Source organism: Triticum urartu, chromosome 3, assembly GCF_003073215.2.
Source record: "Triticum urartu cultivar G1812 chromosome 3, Tu2.1, whole genome shotgun sequence".
NCBI lineage: Eukaryota > Viridiplantae > Streptophyta > Magnoliopsida > Poales > Poaceae > Triticum > Triticum urartu.
This window is the reverse complement of record NC_053024.1, coordinates 24734389-24748489: the sequence shown is the minus strand read 5'-3', so window position 1 is coordinate 24748489 and position 14101 is coordinate 24734389. Positions and strand designations below refer to the sequence as shown.

At 38.5% G+C, this 14101-nt stretch overlaps 1 protein-coding gene across 1 annotated transcript; it reads right to left on the bottom strand.

Annotated features, from left to right (window-relative positions):
* Positions 1–4469: 4469 nt before the first annotated feature.
* Positions 4470–7456, bottom strand: LOC125542485 (calcineurin B-like protein 9). The gene is made up of 9 exons (XM_048705538.1): positions 7271–7456; positions 6867–7149; positions 6670–6752; positions 6028–6087; positions 5776–5884; positions 5634–5686; positions 5461–5541; positions 5272–5384; positions 4470–5114 (listed from the first exon to the last, which is right to left on the bottom strand). The coding sequence occupies exons 1-9, from the start codon at positions 7310–7312 to the stop codon at positions 5060–5062; spliced, it is 879 nt and encodes a 292-aa protein (XP_048561495.1). The 5' UTR covers positions 7313–7456; the 3' UTR covers positions 4470–5059.
* Between the last annotated feature and the right edge of the window lie 6645 nt (positions 7457–14101).

The window sequence follows — 14101 nt, the reverse complement described above, 5'->3', positions numbered from 1 at the left end:
TTGAAAATTAGCAAAAATGTTCACACATTTGAGAAATTGTTCGCATATTTAATTTATTCAGAAAATTGAAAACTCTCTAAGTTTTAAAGGATGTTCACAAATTTAAAAAAAATATGCATGAATTTCGAGGAAAAACTTGAAAAATAAAAGTAACAATAGAAGTAAAAAAAAGGAACAGAAATAATCTAGAAAAGAAAACTTTGAAACCGGGAGGTAAAAACCCCGTACGCAGGAACCTTCTAGAATGTTCCCAAAACCAAGATAACCCACATTTTGTGCCTTTATGTTTTACTACATTACTAGCGAAAGTGTCTATGAGTTGCAACGGGAGAAAAAAAAATAACCACACATCCCTAACACAATAATCATGACTCAATACCCTAATAGGTCCACGTGCATCCCATCTATGTTGCCACTTACCCTTCTTCCCACACTTGTCGATGGTGGCCTCAGTGCTCACACAATCACAACACATTTGAATGTGATCAATTCTAAGGTGTCTCTCTTTCTCCCAGCATAAGATAAGAAAATTTATTTTTCACCTTGGTGTTTGCCGAGGAGTGCATGCCTGATTATAGATATTTTTTGTCTCAAAACTAATTTTTGCTGAGGTGTTGATTTCCAATTCATATCTACATCGGTATGAAAGAAAGATGGATCATGCGTTATTGATTGAGGTTGTCCACTAAATAGCATTTTTAAAATGTTTAACAGGTAAACGGACATCATATTCAGATTCTGCATATTTTTTAATCTATTTTCATATATAACATGTCAAAATTGGAGTTAGGGTTTGAAAGGTATCGATATTTTCTTAAAGAATGTGAATCTACCTACAAAATAATAGATGGACTGCAGGTTGATTAACCAAAAGATCAGGGTGTTTTTCTGAAAAAAGTGAATTGTTTTTTCTCACTTAAAATAAAACCATGGGACGATTTACCAAAATACCAAGGGGTTTTCTAAAAAAATCATATCATTTTTTCTCACTTAAGATAGGACCGTGGTTGATTTCAAAGAAGAGTCATGGGTTTTCTGCAAAAGTTTCAACGCACGGAAAAAACACTTCTTTCTTTATCTATACCTACATACTAATAAAAGTATTAGTGCTTCTGCCCGTCCGTCATCAAATTACCCCTCTAACTGTCAATGATTACCCTTCATGTCACAAATAAGTGAAAAAGAACGATTGGCTTTTTGTAAGTTGTTGCATCCTTTGTTGCCTTAGCTTAACATGTAGCAATCCCCTAATGTATCATGACCACCCCCCCGGCTGGAGCCTTGGCCTTTCATCCGGGAGATTGTGGGTTTCATCCCACCTTCTCCACTTGTTCTTCCTTTTTCTCTCTAAATTTCCGCTTGGAGTAAAATATAGCTGCTTCGCCCAAGCGTTGCTTACCTAAAGGGTTACATAATTGTAATTTTGGCCTAGCTACTTTCTAAATCAGTGGACATTTTTGAATCGACAAACATTTTGTGAACGTTAACTTTTTTATTTGACGAATATTTTTTAAATGCATGAACGTTTATCGTAATTAATGAATGTTTTATGAATCAGTAAACATTTTCTGAATCCACAATATTTTTGTAATTGAAAATCATTTTTTGATTTGTGTGAATATTTGTTTTCAAACTCATGAACATTGTTTGGAAACGCAAGTATTTTTTTTCAATATCAGGAACATTTTTTTCAATCCATAAACATTTTATGATTTCTTGATCATTTTTAAAAATTCACATTTTTTATAATTTAAAACTTTTTGACATCCTGAATTATTTTACAGAATAAAAAACAGAAACAGAAAGCCAAAAAAATTAAATGAAAAAAAACAGGGCGCTGCTCGTCCCGTGCATGGGTCAGCCCAAATGTGGGCGCGGGGAAGGAGGGTGCGCGCTAGCTAGATGGACAACGCATAGGGCATCAAATAGGAGCCCTCGAGAAAATGACTTGCCAACGTGCTCCGATTTTTCTCGAGTAAAGTCTATTTTAAACCTTGAATTCATACGGCTTGTCGGAAATGAACCCAAGCTCTCAATCCCTGAAATCAGTGCCCTGTACTCAATTCCTGAAGCGATAGATATGACATGTGGGTCCATCTAGTCAGTGAGACTAGAGCCTTATTTCGGTGGGATTAATTATTTTTCATGTGTGTCAAATTGATCTAAACTGGTATAGGGTTGAGATCAAATAGGATTGATGAATAGTAAAAATAATAGTAAAACCACTCAAAATTCCAGTTTTTTTGGTGGTGCAAGATGCTTAAATGCGTGAGGTTCATGCAAATTTTCAGCTTGTTTGGACATTTGAGGAGCTCGTGGCAAATAAGACAAAATTTGGGTGTCTGACAAACTTTTGAAATCAACACTGTTCACACTGGAGTTTGTCCTTTTTTCCACAAGCTCCTCGAATGTCCAAACAAACTAAAACTTTGCACGGACATCACGCATTTGAGCATCTTGCACAATAAAAAAATTCAGTTTTTTTAAAAAAAATTGTAGATTCTACTATTCACCTGGTGTACATGAGCTTGGGCACTGAATTGAATTTTCGGTTTTAATCAGACTTCACTCATTTTTCTCTGGAAAAGGGGCCGAGTGGGACTTCTCGCCCACGTCTCGGATCCACGAGTGAAATCCAACCGGGACAGCGCTGGAGGACATGCGCCACCGAGCAGTTGTTACAAAACAATACTCCCTCCGACCTTCAAAGAATGTACTTCCAACTTTCTTGGAAAGTCAAACTTTTTTATATTTGATTGTATTTATACAATAATACACTAATATTTATGTTGTTAAATTAGTAGCATTCGATTCTTGATATAATATTTTTTCATCATATACCTATTTGGTTTCACAAACATTAATATATTTTTGCACAAACTCAGTCAAACTTTCAAATAGTTTGACTCTCCAACAAAGTTGGAAGTATACTCTTTCAAAGACGGAGGGAGTATCATTCATTGCTTTCCAAAGTTCCCAACCCGCCGTGGATTTGGAGCAAAACAGCCGCAGCCTCCCCCCCTAAGAGGCGACGCTTTGGAGGCGATGGATATTTTCACTTCCTTTTTCTTGTTTCTTTTGTCCTTTTAACTCACAGCGGTCAACGGTGTACTGGTGCAATGTATGCATGCAACCACCGATGTCAGCCATTCGTCGCAAACTCCCCAAGTCCAAGAACCATGATTGGATTGGAGGCATCAGTTGTCACGTTAACTACATAGAAGCCAGCTAAGTGATCATATATCTAAACCTTGATGTTCCATCAAGAAAGGGACATCAGCCAGTATGATAGATACTACCTTTCCTGAAAAAGGAAAAAAAGGACCATAGATGCTACCTCACCTAGGCCCGCCCTGTTTCGTTCTTATCAACAAAATGGGTTTTCCATGCATGTTGACACAAGCAGCATCGCTTGGTAGGTAGTGTTGCCCCGTGTTGTTCACGTTCTTCTGATTCATAGGATTCTGAAAAATCCATGGTGTTTTATGAACTATGCAAAACAAATGGATCTGATGCGCGGAATCTTCCCAAAATATTTGGGTGGATGTAAACTTTTCTACGAAATGTAATATGAAAAATATGCAGAGAAAACATCCTATAAATCAAACCACCCACTTAGGGGGGGGGGGGGGGGGATTCCCTAATAATTGTAATAATCCAAAATTCCTATGTAAAACTTTTGAATCAAAGAAGCCTTAAAGTCGTTGGTTTCCCTCTCTTTCAACATTATTATGTAGCGCTGAAGCCACATAATTTAGTGCGCCAACTTGTAAAAATGTAAGTAAGCATGATGCTAGGTACTGAAATTTCTTTATTTGCGAGTGACTTTGCGGACGCGGATTTGGTGAACATGCATGCGTGCGCACCCTTTATGAATAGTAAATTCAAAAAAAAAGCTAGAAAAAAAATAAAAAAAATCTGAATTTATTTTTTTCATATACATAGTCAACCGGTATACTCGCATATGAAGTTTCACGAAGAAATCACATCCATGGTAATCTGAGCAAACAAAATTGAAGCTATATTAAAAAAGATTGTTTAATGCATAGTATGATCGCATTTGTATTTTCTTTACTAAGAATACCATGGGTGTCAATACATCATAAAACTTCACATGTGAGTACAATGATCGACTAAGGTTCATACCGCGAAATTTCAGAATTTCATTATTTTTTTATTATTTTTTATGAATTTACGATGAACATGGGTGCGCGCGCACCCATGTTCATCTTTGTATTTTCGGTGACTTTGCTTCTTTATTTGCAAGTGACTTTGCTTTCTGGAAGGGGTCCATCGTCCACGCTGGCGAATCTATCGATAAACTGTGCAGCCTTATCCCCATCGAAAGAAATTTAGTTCGTTTTGTCCAAATCTATGATCGCAATTACTTTATTTGGTTCACATCTATGATTAGCATTAAGAAGTACATAAACAACTGTCACTTGCATCACCCAACGAACACCATCACAAAAGAACAAGTGAACTGTCCACATCACAGATGGGATGATTGGTTCATGAACAAACACTTGGCGGATATGCTTGGCATCAATCTTGTAGCTATCACCAAGCAAAAGCATGCGTCTCGGAAAGGTTTTCGATTATATATACAGCAATCATGGCTAAGCCATGACATGTTAGCACTAAGATAGTCTATAACGGACGCTACAACATCAGAAGTTAGCATTCTAGAAATTGCACCTGACTGATCCCGAAACTGGCTGGCATTTGAGGAACTTAAATTCCTCATATCTATATGTACCTAGAGCTGTCCTGTGCTTCTGAGAGCTGAAGGAATTGTGTATATACATTTACAACACAATGCGGGAAAACGACAGGCATACCAGAAGCTGTTAGTTGCCAAATTTGCCATCATGAATGGGACTCTTCAGTTGCCGAAATGGTTATCAGACAGCCATCCTAAAGCAGCAAAAGTCACCAATGGCGATTCTTCAGTAAGCGAACATGGCTGCTCTGTTTCTCAGCGTCCCAATTTTCAACTGCTGACACTGTCAGCACTCAACAGCCAACTTGTCACCATCAATTACAAGTCTTGTGATGCTTAGTCTTCAACCGCGGTATTGAAAACAAAACTTGGGAACGCTGTTGTGACGTCTCTGATATAGAAATGGACAAAAAATCACTCAAGTAAACACTGACGAAATTTTGTAGAAGAAAATAAATGCCAAAGTATTTCTGACTAGTTCTAAACATATTTGGTGGAAGTTGCAGACAATATTTACAATTATTTGACTGCAGCTTTCAGAATCGAACCTTAGATATGGTAGGGTCATGTTCTTCAGTAGATTAGGATGGCGTAATACAAATTCCTTCCATTCTTCTTGGCAAATTTTCCCATCCCTATCGGTGTCAGCATCTTCAAATGTCTGAAACCAATTGAAACTTACGTTTATGTAAAATGTAAATAAGTAACCAAAGAATCCCACAGATATGATTGCGTACCTTGTCTAGGATAGCCTCAAGAAGTTCATCCGATAATTCCACATCAGATTCCATCAAAATGGCGATAACCATTTGCATAACCTAAAAAACAGAAGCACCAACAGATCACCTTGCTGAGGTGAAGAAACTACGTTCATGATACAGATAGAAATACAACATCCATCTGAACTAACCTCCTCGCGCTCAATAAAGCCAGTCTGTCTCAAATCATAGAGCCTAAATGCAACTGAAACAACTCAGAAGGGGAGCCCTAACCGTAAGTATATCGCAACATGTTCATGTCGAGCACACAGTTTTTGCAAGAATCGTACTTACAGTTGATCTTGTCTTCCACAGGTGCCAATGGATGGAAGACGCTGAGAGCATGAATAAACTCCTCAAACTCGATTACTCCATTTTTCTTCTCATCAAACAAATCAAAAACCTGGATCATAAAGGACAATTTCAGTCGGATGCTATCGCACAAAGCAAAATACAATTTGAGCGATTCTGAATTTTCCTTGTGACATGGTAAATAATGATCTTGAAGCATTTAAAAATAGTAAATTTGAAGTTGTCAACGCTTACCCTATCAAGAAAAAGATTCTGTCCACTAGGAGTCTTGAATAATGCTAGCTGAAGTTCTTCCTAAATAACAATTCAACAGAAAAGACAGATAGGTCAAAAAAAATCTCTTTGACGGTTCAATCATCGAATAGAAAAGGGCATTCAAACTTTTCTAGATACCGTCTTTCATCCCCGCACGTCATATGTGCACTATAAACTTAATTAGTAATATCCTTTCGCAGAATTCGACTTGCACAGCAATCAAGTAACATGCAAAATTACTGCACCATTAGCTTTATAAAAAACTTGGTCACGCAACAAGGAACATGGCGACCAAACATTTGGAGATGCAGGCACTATACTATGGTCTAACTGCACACGGAAGCCAATAAAAATACAGGCCAATAATTCTGTGGGTGTCAAGCCAAATTTACTACTATTACGCCCTCTGTACAGCTCATATGGCAGTGTCTCTTTAATCCACATGCTGGGGAAAGAATCTATCACATGTGATGCAGTATTTTCAGATCGATCTACGAAGTAATCCGGATCTCACTCGTTAAGCCCAAACATTATCAGACATGTATTTCTGTCAAATTATGACTGCGTTAATTTGTTACAGATTACAGAAGAACAGAGCGATTTTGGTTTCGGTGGTAGTACCTTGTGGATGAGTCCGTCGTCGATGATGGAGCAGCTGATCTTCTTGTAGAGCTCGAACAGCGCCTCCACCTCGTTCACCGAGACTTGATTCGGCCGGCAAGGAAAGGGAGAATCGAATCAAACGACATTGCAATTAACGCCTGGTAAGAAGTAACAAGAAATCGAGGGACAAAAGAGAGATGGATGGTTTTCCATACAGCATCTGGACTCGTCGGCGAGGCGTGCGAGGTCGCGGAAGACCAGGGAGGTGCAGCCCGGCCCGACGCGACCGCGGCGGTGGTGGTGGCTCCCCTTCTTGGCGGTGAGGAAGAAGGACGGAGCGGAGGGATCTCTGCGCAGGTGGGTGGAGGAGTTCGAGGAAGGGGGGCAGATGCCGGCCAGGCAGTCGGTGAGCGCGAAGAAGACGAACTCGGCGATGGCGACGCAGGGCAGGACCACCGCGCAGAGCCGCTCCCCCACCGTCAGCGAGCTCCCCGACCTCTGCGCGCGGCGACCAGAATCAAACAAGGCCGCAAGTCAGTCGCTGTTAAAGATTTAGATTTCATTCAAGGAAGGCGCGCGGAGGAAGAAGGCGACAGCCGCGGCCGGGTGAGCCACCCACCAGGTCCCCAGAGGAGATGCCGAAGCTGAAGCGTGAGGCCATGGCGGCGGAGCCCGACCCTCCCTGCTGCTGCCTAACGACTCGCCCGCGTGGTCGACGGCGGACCGTGTCTTTTTGGGGGCGCGCCCACAGTAATCAAAGGGAAAAGATATGGAGCTCCCCTGCTTCCAAAAGCGGCTCTGTTATGTCTTCAACACAGAATGAAGATGAAGATGATCTGCCCTGTCCACGTAGGCACAACTCACAAGTCACATTTCTCGGCGGCATTTATCAAACTCCTTCCTCCGTCTTTTCGACATTAGCATAGTGTTAAAAATGTTCTTATATTATAAAACAGAAGAAGTATCTGATAAAGCCTCTTTCAATGCAGGGTGATTAGGTGAGGCGCTCAGTACATTAAAGGACTCCGTAACTAAACTCCTCAATGCATAGGTGTTTAGTTTTTGGTTGCTTTCATTTAATTAGGTATAGATTCAGATTTGTGTTTTCACCTAGGTATACACCCTTAGCATTGTTTCTTCTAAAAGTCACCATATCACTCTTTCTTCTTTACTAGCATGCCACATCAGATTTTTCTTTACTTAGTTGGCAATATTAGACTTGTACAAGATGAAGTATTGGGAGGGGCCTAACCACCAGAGGTCAGGTCTGCAGGCATACTGTCGCAACGAAAAAGTGTCGTGAGGAGGCAGCATCGATGAAACGTTCTCGTTGGATCGGAAATCCCACCAGCGCGAACACGTCCAAGCTGGATCCCTCCTACTAGGCCACAAGCGGAAAGCTCAACAACGCTATTCTCTGGATATAAAAAATAAAAATTATTGCAATTCACCTATGTGACCTATAGGACAAACAACAAAAATGTTGCCACTGTTAAAAAACAAAAAATTTGCCAAAAAGAAAAAACACATGGCAATTTTTTTGTTTTAAAATATTTACAAATATATTTGCCATGATAAAAGAATAGAAATTTTTCCATGGTTGCAAAAATTGCAATGATAAAAAAATCCCCTAACTTACCAGAAACAAAATTACCATGATAATTCCATTGGACTAGAAATATAAGAAAATTTACCAAATGTTATTTACAAAAGGTAGTTCGTTTGCTGAGTATGTTGAAGTGAAAAATGCCATGGCAAAAATGAAGCTTTATTTGCCATGTCAAATAAAGTTAAGTTTTCCATGACAATAAAGGTGAAGATGTCATCGCAAAAATAAAGGTGAAGATGCCATCGCAAAAATAAAAAGTGTGCCATGTATGTTGAAGTAAATTTGCCTTGACAGTAAAAGTAAATTTGCCATGTCAATGAATGCAAGTTTGCCATGGCAAACGAAAGTAAAAATTACCATGACAAAAATTAGAAAGGAAATTTTAGCAAAATGTATGTTAAAGTGAATTTGCCATGTCAAATGAATGAAAAAATTGCCATGGCAAAAAAAGTAAAAAAATGAAATACCAATGAATCCAAATTTGCCATGTAAAAAAAGGAAAAAATTGCCATAGAAATAAATGTAAAAATTTGCCATAGCAATAAAGGTAAAATTGCCATGGTAATAAATGTAAAATTGGCATGCAAAAAAGAAAAAGAAAAATTTGTGATGGCGAAGAATATATGAATTTTTCCATGGCAATGATAGTTAATTAATCAGATTGCCATGTTCTCTAAAAGATAAAAATGATACGAAGATCAAATTGCCATAAATTTGTCATGTGACTATTTCATTATGTGATAAATGTACTAAAACTTGTTGGTGGCTTAATAATAAACATGAACAATTTGCATGATAATAAATGAAATGAATGCAAGTTTGCCATGGCGAATGAAAGTAAAAATTGCCATGGCAAAAAAAATAGAAAGGAATTTTTTGCCATGTATGTTAAAATAATTTGCCATGGCAATAAAGGTATATTTTCCACGTGAAATGAATTTAAAAATGCCGAGGAAAAACAAAAGGTAAAATGCCTTGTCAATGAATGCAAAATTTCCATGGCAAAACAAAAGTAAAAATTGCCATGGCAAAGAAAAATAAATGAAAAATTTGCCATGTATGTTAAAGTAAACTTGCCATTACAAACAAAATAACTAAAACTTCCCATGTTTTTAAACACACAAAATTGATTATAAAACTTGACATGTAAAAGAACGCAAAATTGTTGTGATGTAAATAAAATTGACATGTTTGTGCAATTAAAATTATCGTGGTGATGAATGTAAATTTGCTACGGCAAGTGAAAACTGCATTTTGCCATGGCAAATAACAACGAAGAAATTGCCATCCGTAGTGTACTTGAAGTAAAATTTCCATGGCAAAACTTCCGTGGTCTCATGAAAAACAAAAAGTTGCCGTGAGCTAATAAATTGACATGTAAAAAGGTAAATTTGACATGGCAATATAGGTACTTTTTTGCTGTGAGAATGAATGTAAATTTGCCATGGAAAATGAAAACTATATTTTTCCATGGCAATAAAAGTGTGGAATTTGCCGAGGTTGTGTAGTTATATTTGCCATGTCAACAAAGATAGAATTGCCATTGCAATATAAAAACATCATTTTTTTCAAGAACTTGCCATGAGAGCATTACAAAAAAAGCTTTATAAAATAACAAATTTCAAGAGCTTGGAGGGGTCCCAGGAAGCAAGACAATGACGGGAATGGGGGGAGAGCATCAGTGGCGAGCCCCGCCTCCGCCACGCTACGATGCTTTCGCCGGTGGAGCTCCTCCGTGTAGTAGCCCGCTCCCGGCTCCGCCATCGCTAGCCACGGGAACGGTTGCGCATGAGAGGTTATGATGGTGGGGCACGGTGCGCCTCCACCCGCTCAAGCACTCCACCATGCGCAAGTCTCCACATGGGCGTCGGTGTGCGCGCTGGGCCACACCCACCGCAGCCGAGCCTCGTGCTGGAAGCGTCGCATGCTTGGAAGGGTTGGCGCTGCCGCCATCGTCTGGTCGCATGGGTTGGTGCCGCTGACATTAGTGACCTCCTCCGCTAGAAGCTTCCCATGCGTCGTCGGCTCGTCATCCACGATGCGCCGCTGAACCGAAGTGAAGGTGTGCTCACTCAACGCGGGGTGGGGGCAATGACACCCGGCCTCCCCCGCCAACCTCGCCGACGCAAAGGCGGTCGTTCGCCTCCATCCTGCTTGGCCGACGCCGACCACTCGCCTTCAGATATGGCGGCGAAGGGGAGAAGTTAGTGTGGGAGTGGGAGTGGTGATTGTTGAGAAGGGGTAAGGGGCAGGGGGGTTTGGATCTACGAGTCACTGTGAGCGGTGGGCTCGTTTGGTCGCTTTGACCCGAACACTTGCAGGTGATGACATGGCACGCAGGCACGTCGAGATTCGGGCGACGGCCAAAAGCGCGTTCGGGCCAAGACACAACATCGGACATGTGTCGGTTATCATTTGGGTTCATCAAATCGGGCCCGCATGCAAACTGAGTGTATAGTTAGTGGGAGAAGATGTTTCCATCAACTACAATGGTGTCTGTGGTGATATCATTAATCTTAAAATGACGTGTCTACTCATTATCTCGGAGGTGCTCATAAAGATAGAGTATGCGTACATACGTTCATATGGGTGAGTGTATGTTCTTATGTATGAGTGTCTACGTCGTACTGTGTTAAAAAACTCGGCCCCACACTTTTATCGGTGGGCACATCTGGGCGGATGTCCATAGATAAACGTCTCCAACTACGCAAACACACATGATCCACAACAGAACGAACTCACTAGCAATATTTATTTCTGAGCATTTAATATTTTTACATCATATTACACACATCCAACAATAATTCAACGATTAATGTTCAATCACAAACAATTCAAAGATAGCATGTAAATTGAACTGACTAAAACAATTATGACCACCATTTTCATGGCGCACATTGATATTGGTCTGCATCATGTGCGAGGCCACTTCTTGGCATCCCCATTCACGATACTAATGTCGACGAGCATGTTCTTCGGTTCCTCGGTGACGCTCTCTTTGCATTGAAGTTTACCATCTCTCTGGCGCGCTCTGTCTTCTCTCCCTCTCAAGTACAATGCTTTCCTTATGTTCCACTTCTTCATGTGCACCTCATGAAGCGCATGTATCTTTATTCCTTCATGCCCTCGGTTTTCTTCTCTTGTGACACTTGTCAACCTCTTTGTTGGACATGATCTTCACCCACGAGGGCGGCAATGACCTCGCCACTCTGCCACGCTTCACCCTTTCTTGCTTCCCCTTCCTTCTCCTCATTCTTGGCACACATATAGCTGATGCAATCCCGCTCCACTTCCCCCACCATCTTCATCGACCCTAATAATTGTTGTGTGCTTGAGCCATCATTTGTTTTTTGCTTCTTGAACACAAGATTGGGGTTCTACAGCGTGACGCAAATGCTATTTCTTGCTTGTTATATGAGTCATAATAGTTCTCGCCTACAGTGCGGCGCTACTAGGCTGGCCTAATACTGTAGCTGCACGTGAGTTTTTTTTCTTTCTTTTCATTGTTTTGCATCATTTTTTTGGGTTTTCTTTCATAATTTTCTAGTTTTCTTCCATTTTTTCAATCTCCTCTTTCTCTTGTTTCAGTTGGTTTTCTTTGTTTCTTTCTTTTGTTTTCTTCAATTTTTTATTTCTGATTTATATTTTTGATTTTTTAACACATGTCTAATTTTATCATATACAGTGTGCATTTTTGATACATCAGAAACAATTTTATACATATTAACAATTTTCAAATGTATGATATTATTCCTTTTCAAATATTAGTTTTGATGTCTATGTCTTTCAATACATATTGTAAATTATTGGTATACATCTAAAACATTTTTATTTACCTATAAAATTTTATAAATACATGAAATTTTTAAATACCTTTCCTGCAAAAAAAGAGAAATTTTAAATACGTATTTAGCACATTTTTCCGAATCTGTGTTAAAATTATTTAAAACTATACAAGCATTTTTACATTGTATAAATAACAGTTTTAAATGTCACAAACATATTTTTGGAACACATGAACATTTTTTAAATGGAACTTACATTTTTAATGGTACGAAGCATTTTTTTTGAATTACACAAATATTTTACTTTACATAGTATAATATTTTGGAAAAATGTCACATACAATTGTTTATATGCTTGAACATTTTTTAAATGTCACACTTTTCTAGGCCAACATTTTCTAAAAGTTGAACGATTTTTTTACATTGAATGAATATTTTTAAAATTTGTGATGAACCCTTTTAAAAAATCAACTAAATTATTATTTCACAATATATCTATTTAGTATTTTAAAATATAAATAAATATGAAAAAATACAGTTGCGTGATGTGAGCTTGACGAATCCACATGGTTACTGTGCCTGTCCACTATCGGCTCCCTGTAGGTGAATCTTCTTGCCTCTTGCTAAAAGGGATCCGACGTAGACTTGCCCGACTTATTACATTGTTGTATGGTGTTCACATCAATAATTCTTTTTTATTACTTGTTTATGAGGAATCCCTGAGCTACTTTGTATTTGTAGTATGCGGATGTGAAATTCAACAATTATATGATCCATGTTGATTTTTCTATACACTTAGTGTTGAGTATGTATGCATAAGCGTGGCACTTTTTAAAACAATATGTGTATGTTTTTCTCGCGAATACCCAAAGGTTGCACCTCATTTCATTTATAGAGGAAATAAGAGCAAGCACAAATGAGGGTACAAGACATGGCACGAAGCAAGAAGGCATGAACATTTCCGCAAAACAAAAAAGAAAAAAGGCGTGAACATGGTGCCCAAATCAGAAAAAATATAAAGAAAACTAATAGAAAACTGTAGAGCGATACGTGAAAAGGTATATATAACTTGTCCTATGAGAGATCTTGTCATCTACCTTGTACATGGAGTGCACGTGAATCTTAAAAGGAAGTGGGCAGCCATGGGTGTAAATCAGAGGAGTTAATTACACTTTGGGTGCCTTAACTAGTGGTCAATTTGATGCCCAAACTTGAAAAATACACAGAAAATAATGCCGTAACTTACTCGGGCGTTCAAATACGGTCTCTGAACATATGCCGCCGTATCCAGAGCTCGCGTGGCATGCTAGTGTGTCCTTGACCCACATGTCAGTGGGTGCGGGAAGCAAAATACACTGGAAGTTAACATGGAGGAAATTTCAACTTGGGGCCTCCTCGTTGCATGATAAAGGAGCGGACCACCCAGCCATGCTTTGCTCTGCGTATAAATGATGAGATATATATTGATGATTACACGTACACTTTTTACCAGTCTTGTTTTTATTTCTTTTCAAGTTCCTATGTTTTTTATTCAACTAAAGTTCCTGTTTAATTTTCATGATACATAAATTGTCCTTTTTTTGCGGGGTATAAATTTTACTATTTGAAAAAACACAATGATTATCAATATGGAATTATTTTTTATTTTATTCTTTTATTATATTGTCATTATCGTGTACTTTGAAGAGATAAGCATGAACATTTTATAAAATTTATTTGGATTTTAAAAAACTGAATTTATAATAAGTATTGTTGTGTAAATTTATGTATATTGATGCAGGACCACAAGTGTGCTTAACAAGTTTGTACATTTCTAGAATTTAGTATTACTACACAATAATTTTAATACAAGTTGTACAGTTTTAAATTACATTATTGTCAATTTTTAATAATTGTACAATGAAGATACACAATAATTGTGCGTGCTTGTGCTCCTGAATGAAGATACAGAATAATTGTGCGTGCTTGTGCTCCTGAATGAAGATACACAAATGTACTCAATAATTTAATATATGTTTAATTTTTAAATCCACATAAATTTTAGAAAAAGTTTAAG

Coding starts and splice junctions, on each gene's coding strand:
- LOC125542485 (XM_048705538.1), bottom strand. CDS start 7,312: ATGGCCTCACGCTTCAGCTTCGGCATCTCCTCTGGGGACCTG. Junction 6,753..6,866: donor CGCCGACGAGTCCAGATGCT/GTATGGAAAACC, acceptor GGCCGAATCAAG/TCTCGGTGAACGAGGTGGAG. Junction 5,687..5,775: donor TGTGGAAGACAAGATCAACT/GTAAGTACGATT, acceptor GAGTTGTTTCAG/TTGCATTTAGGCTCTATGAT.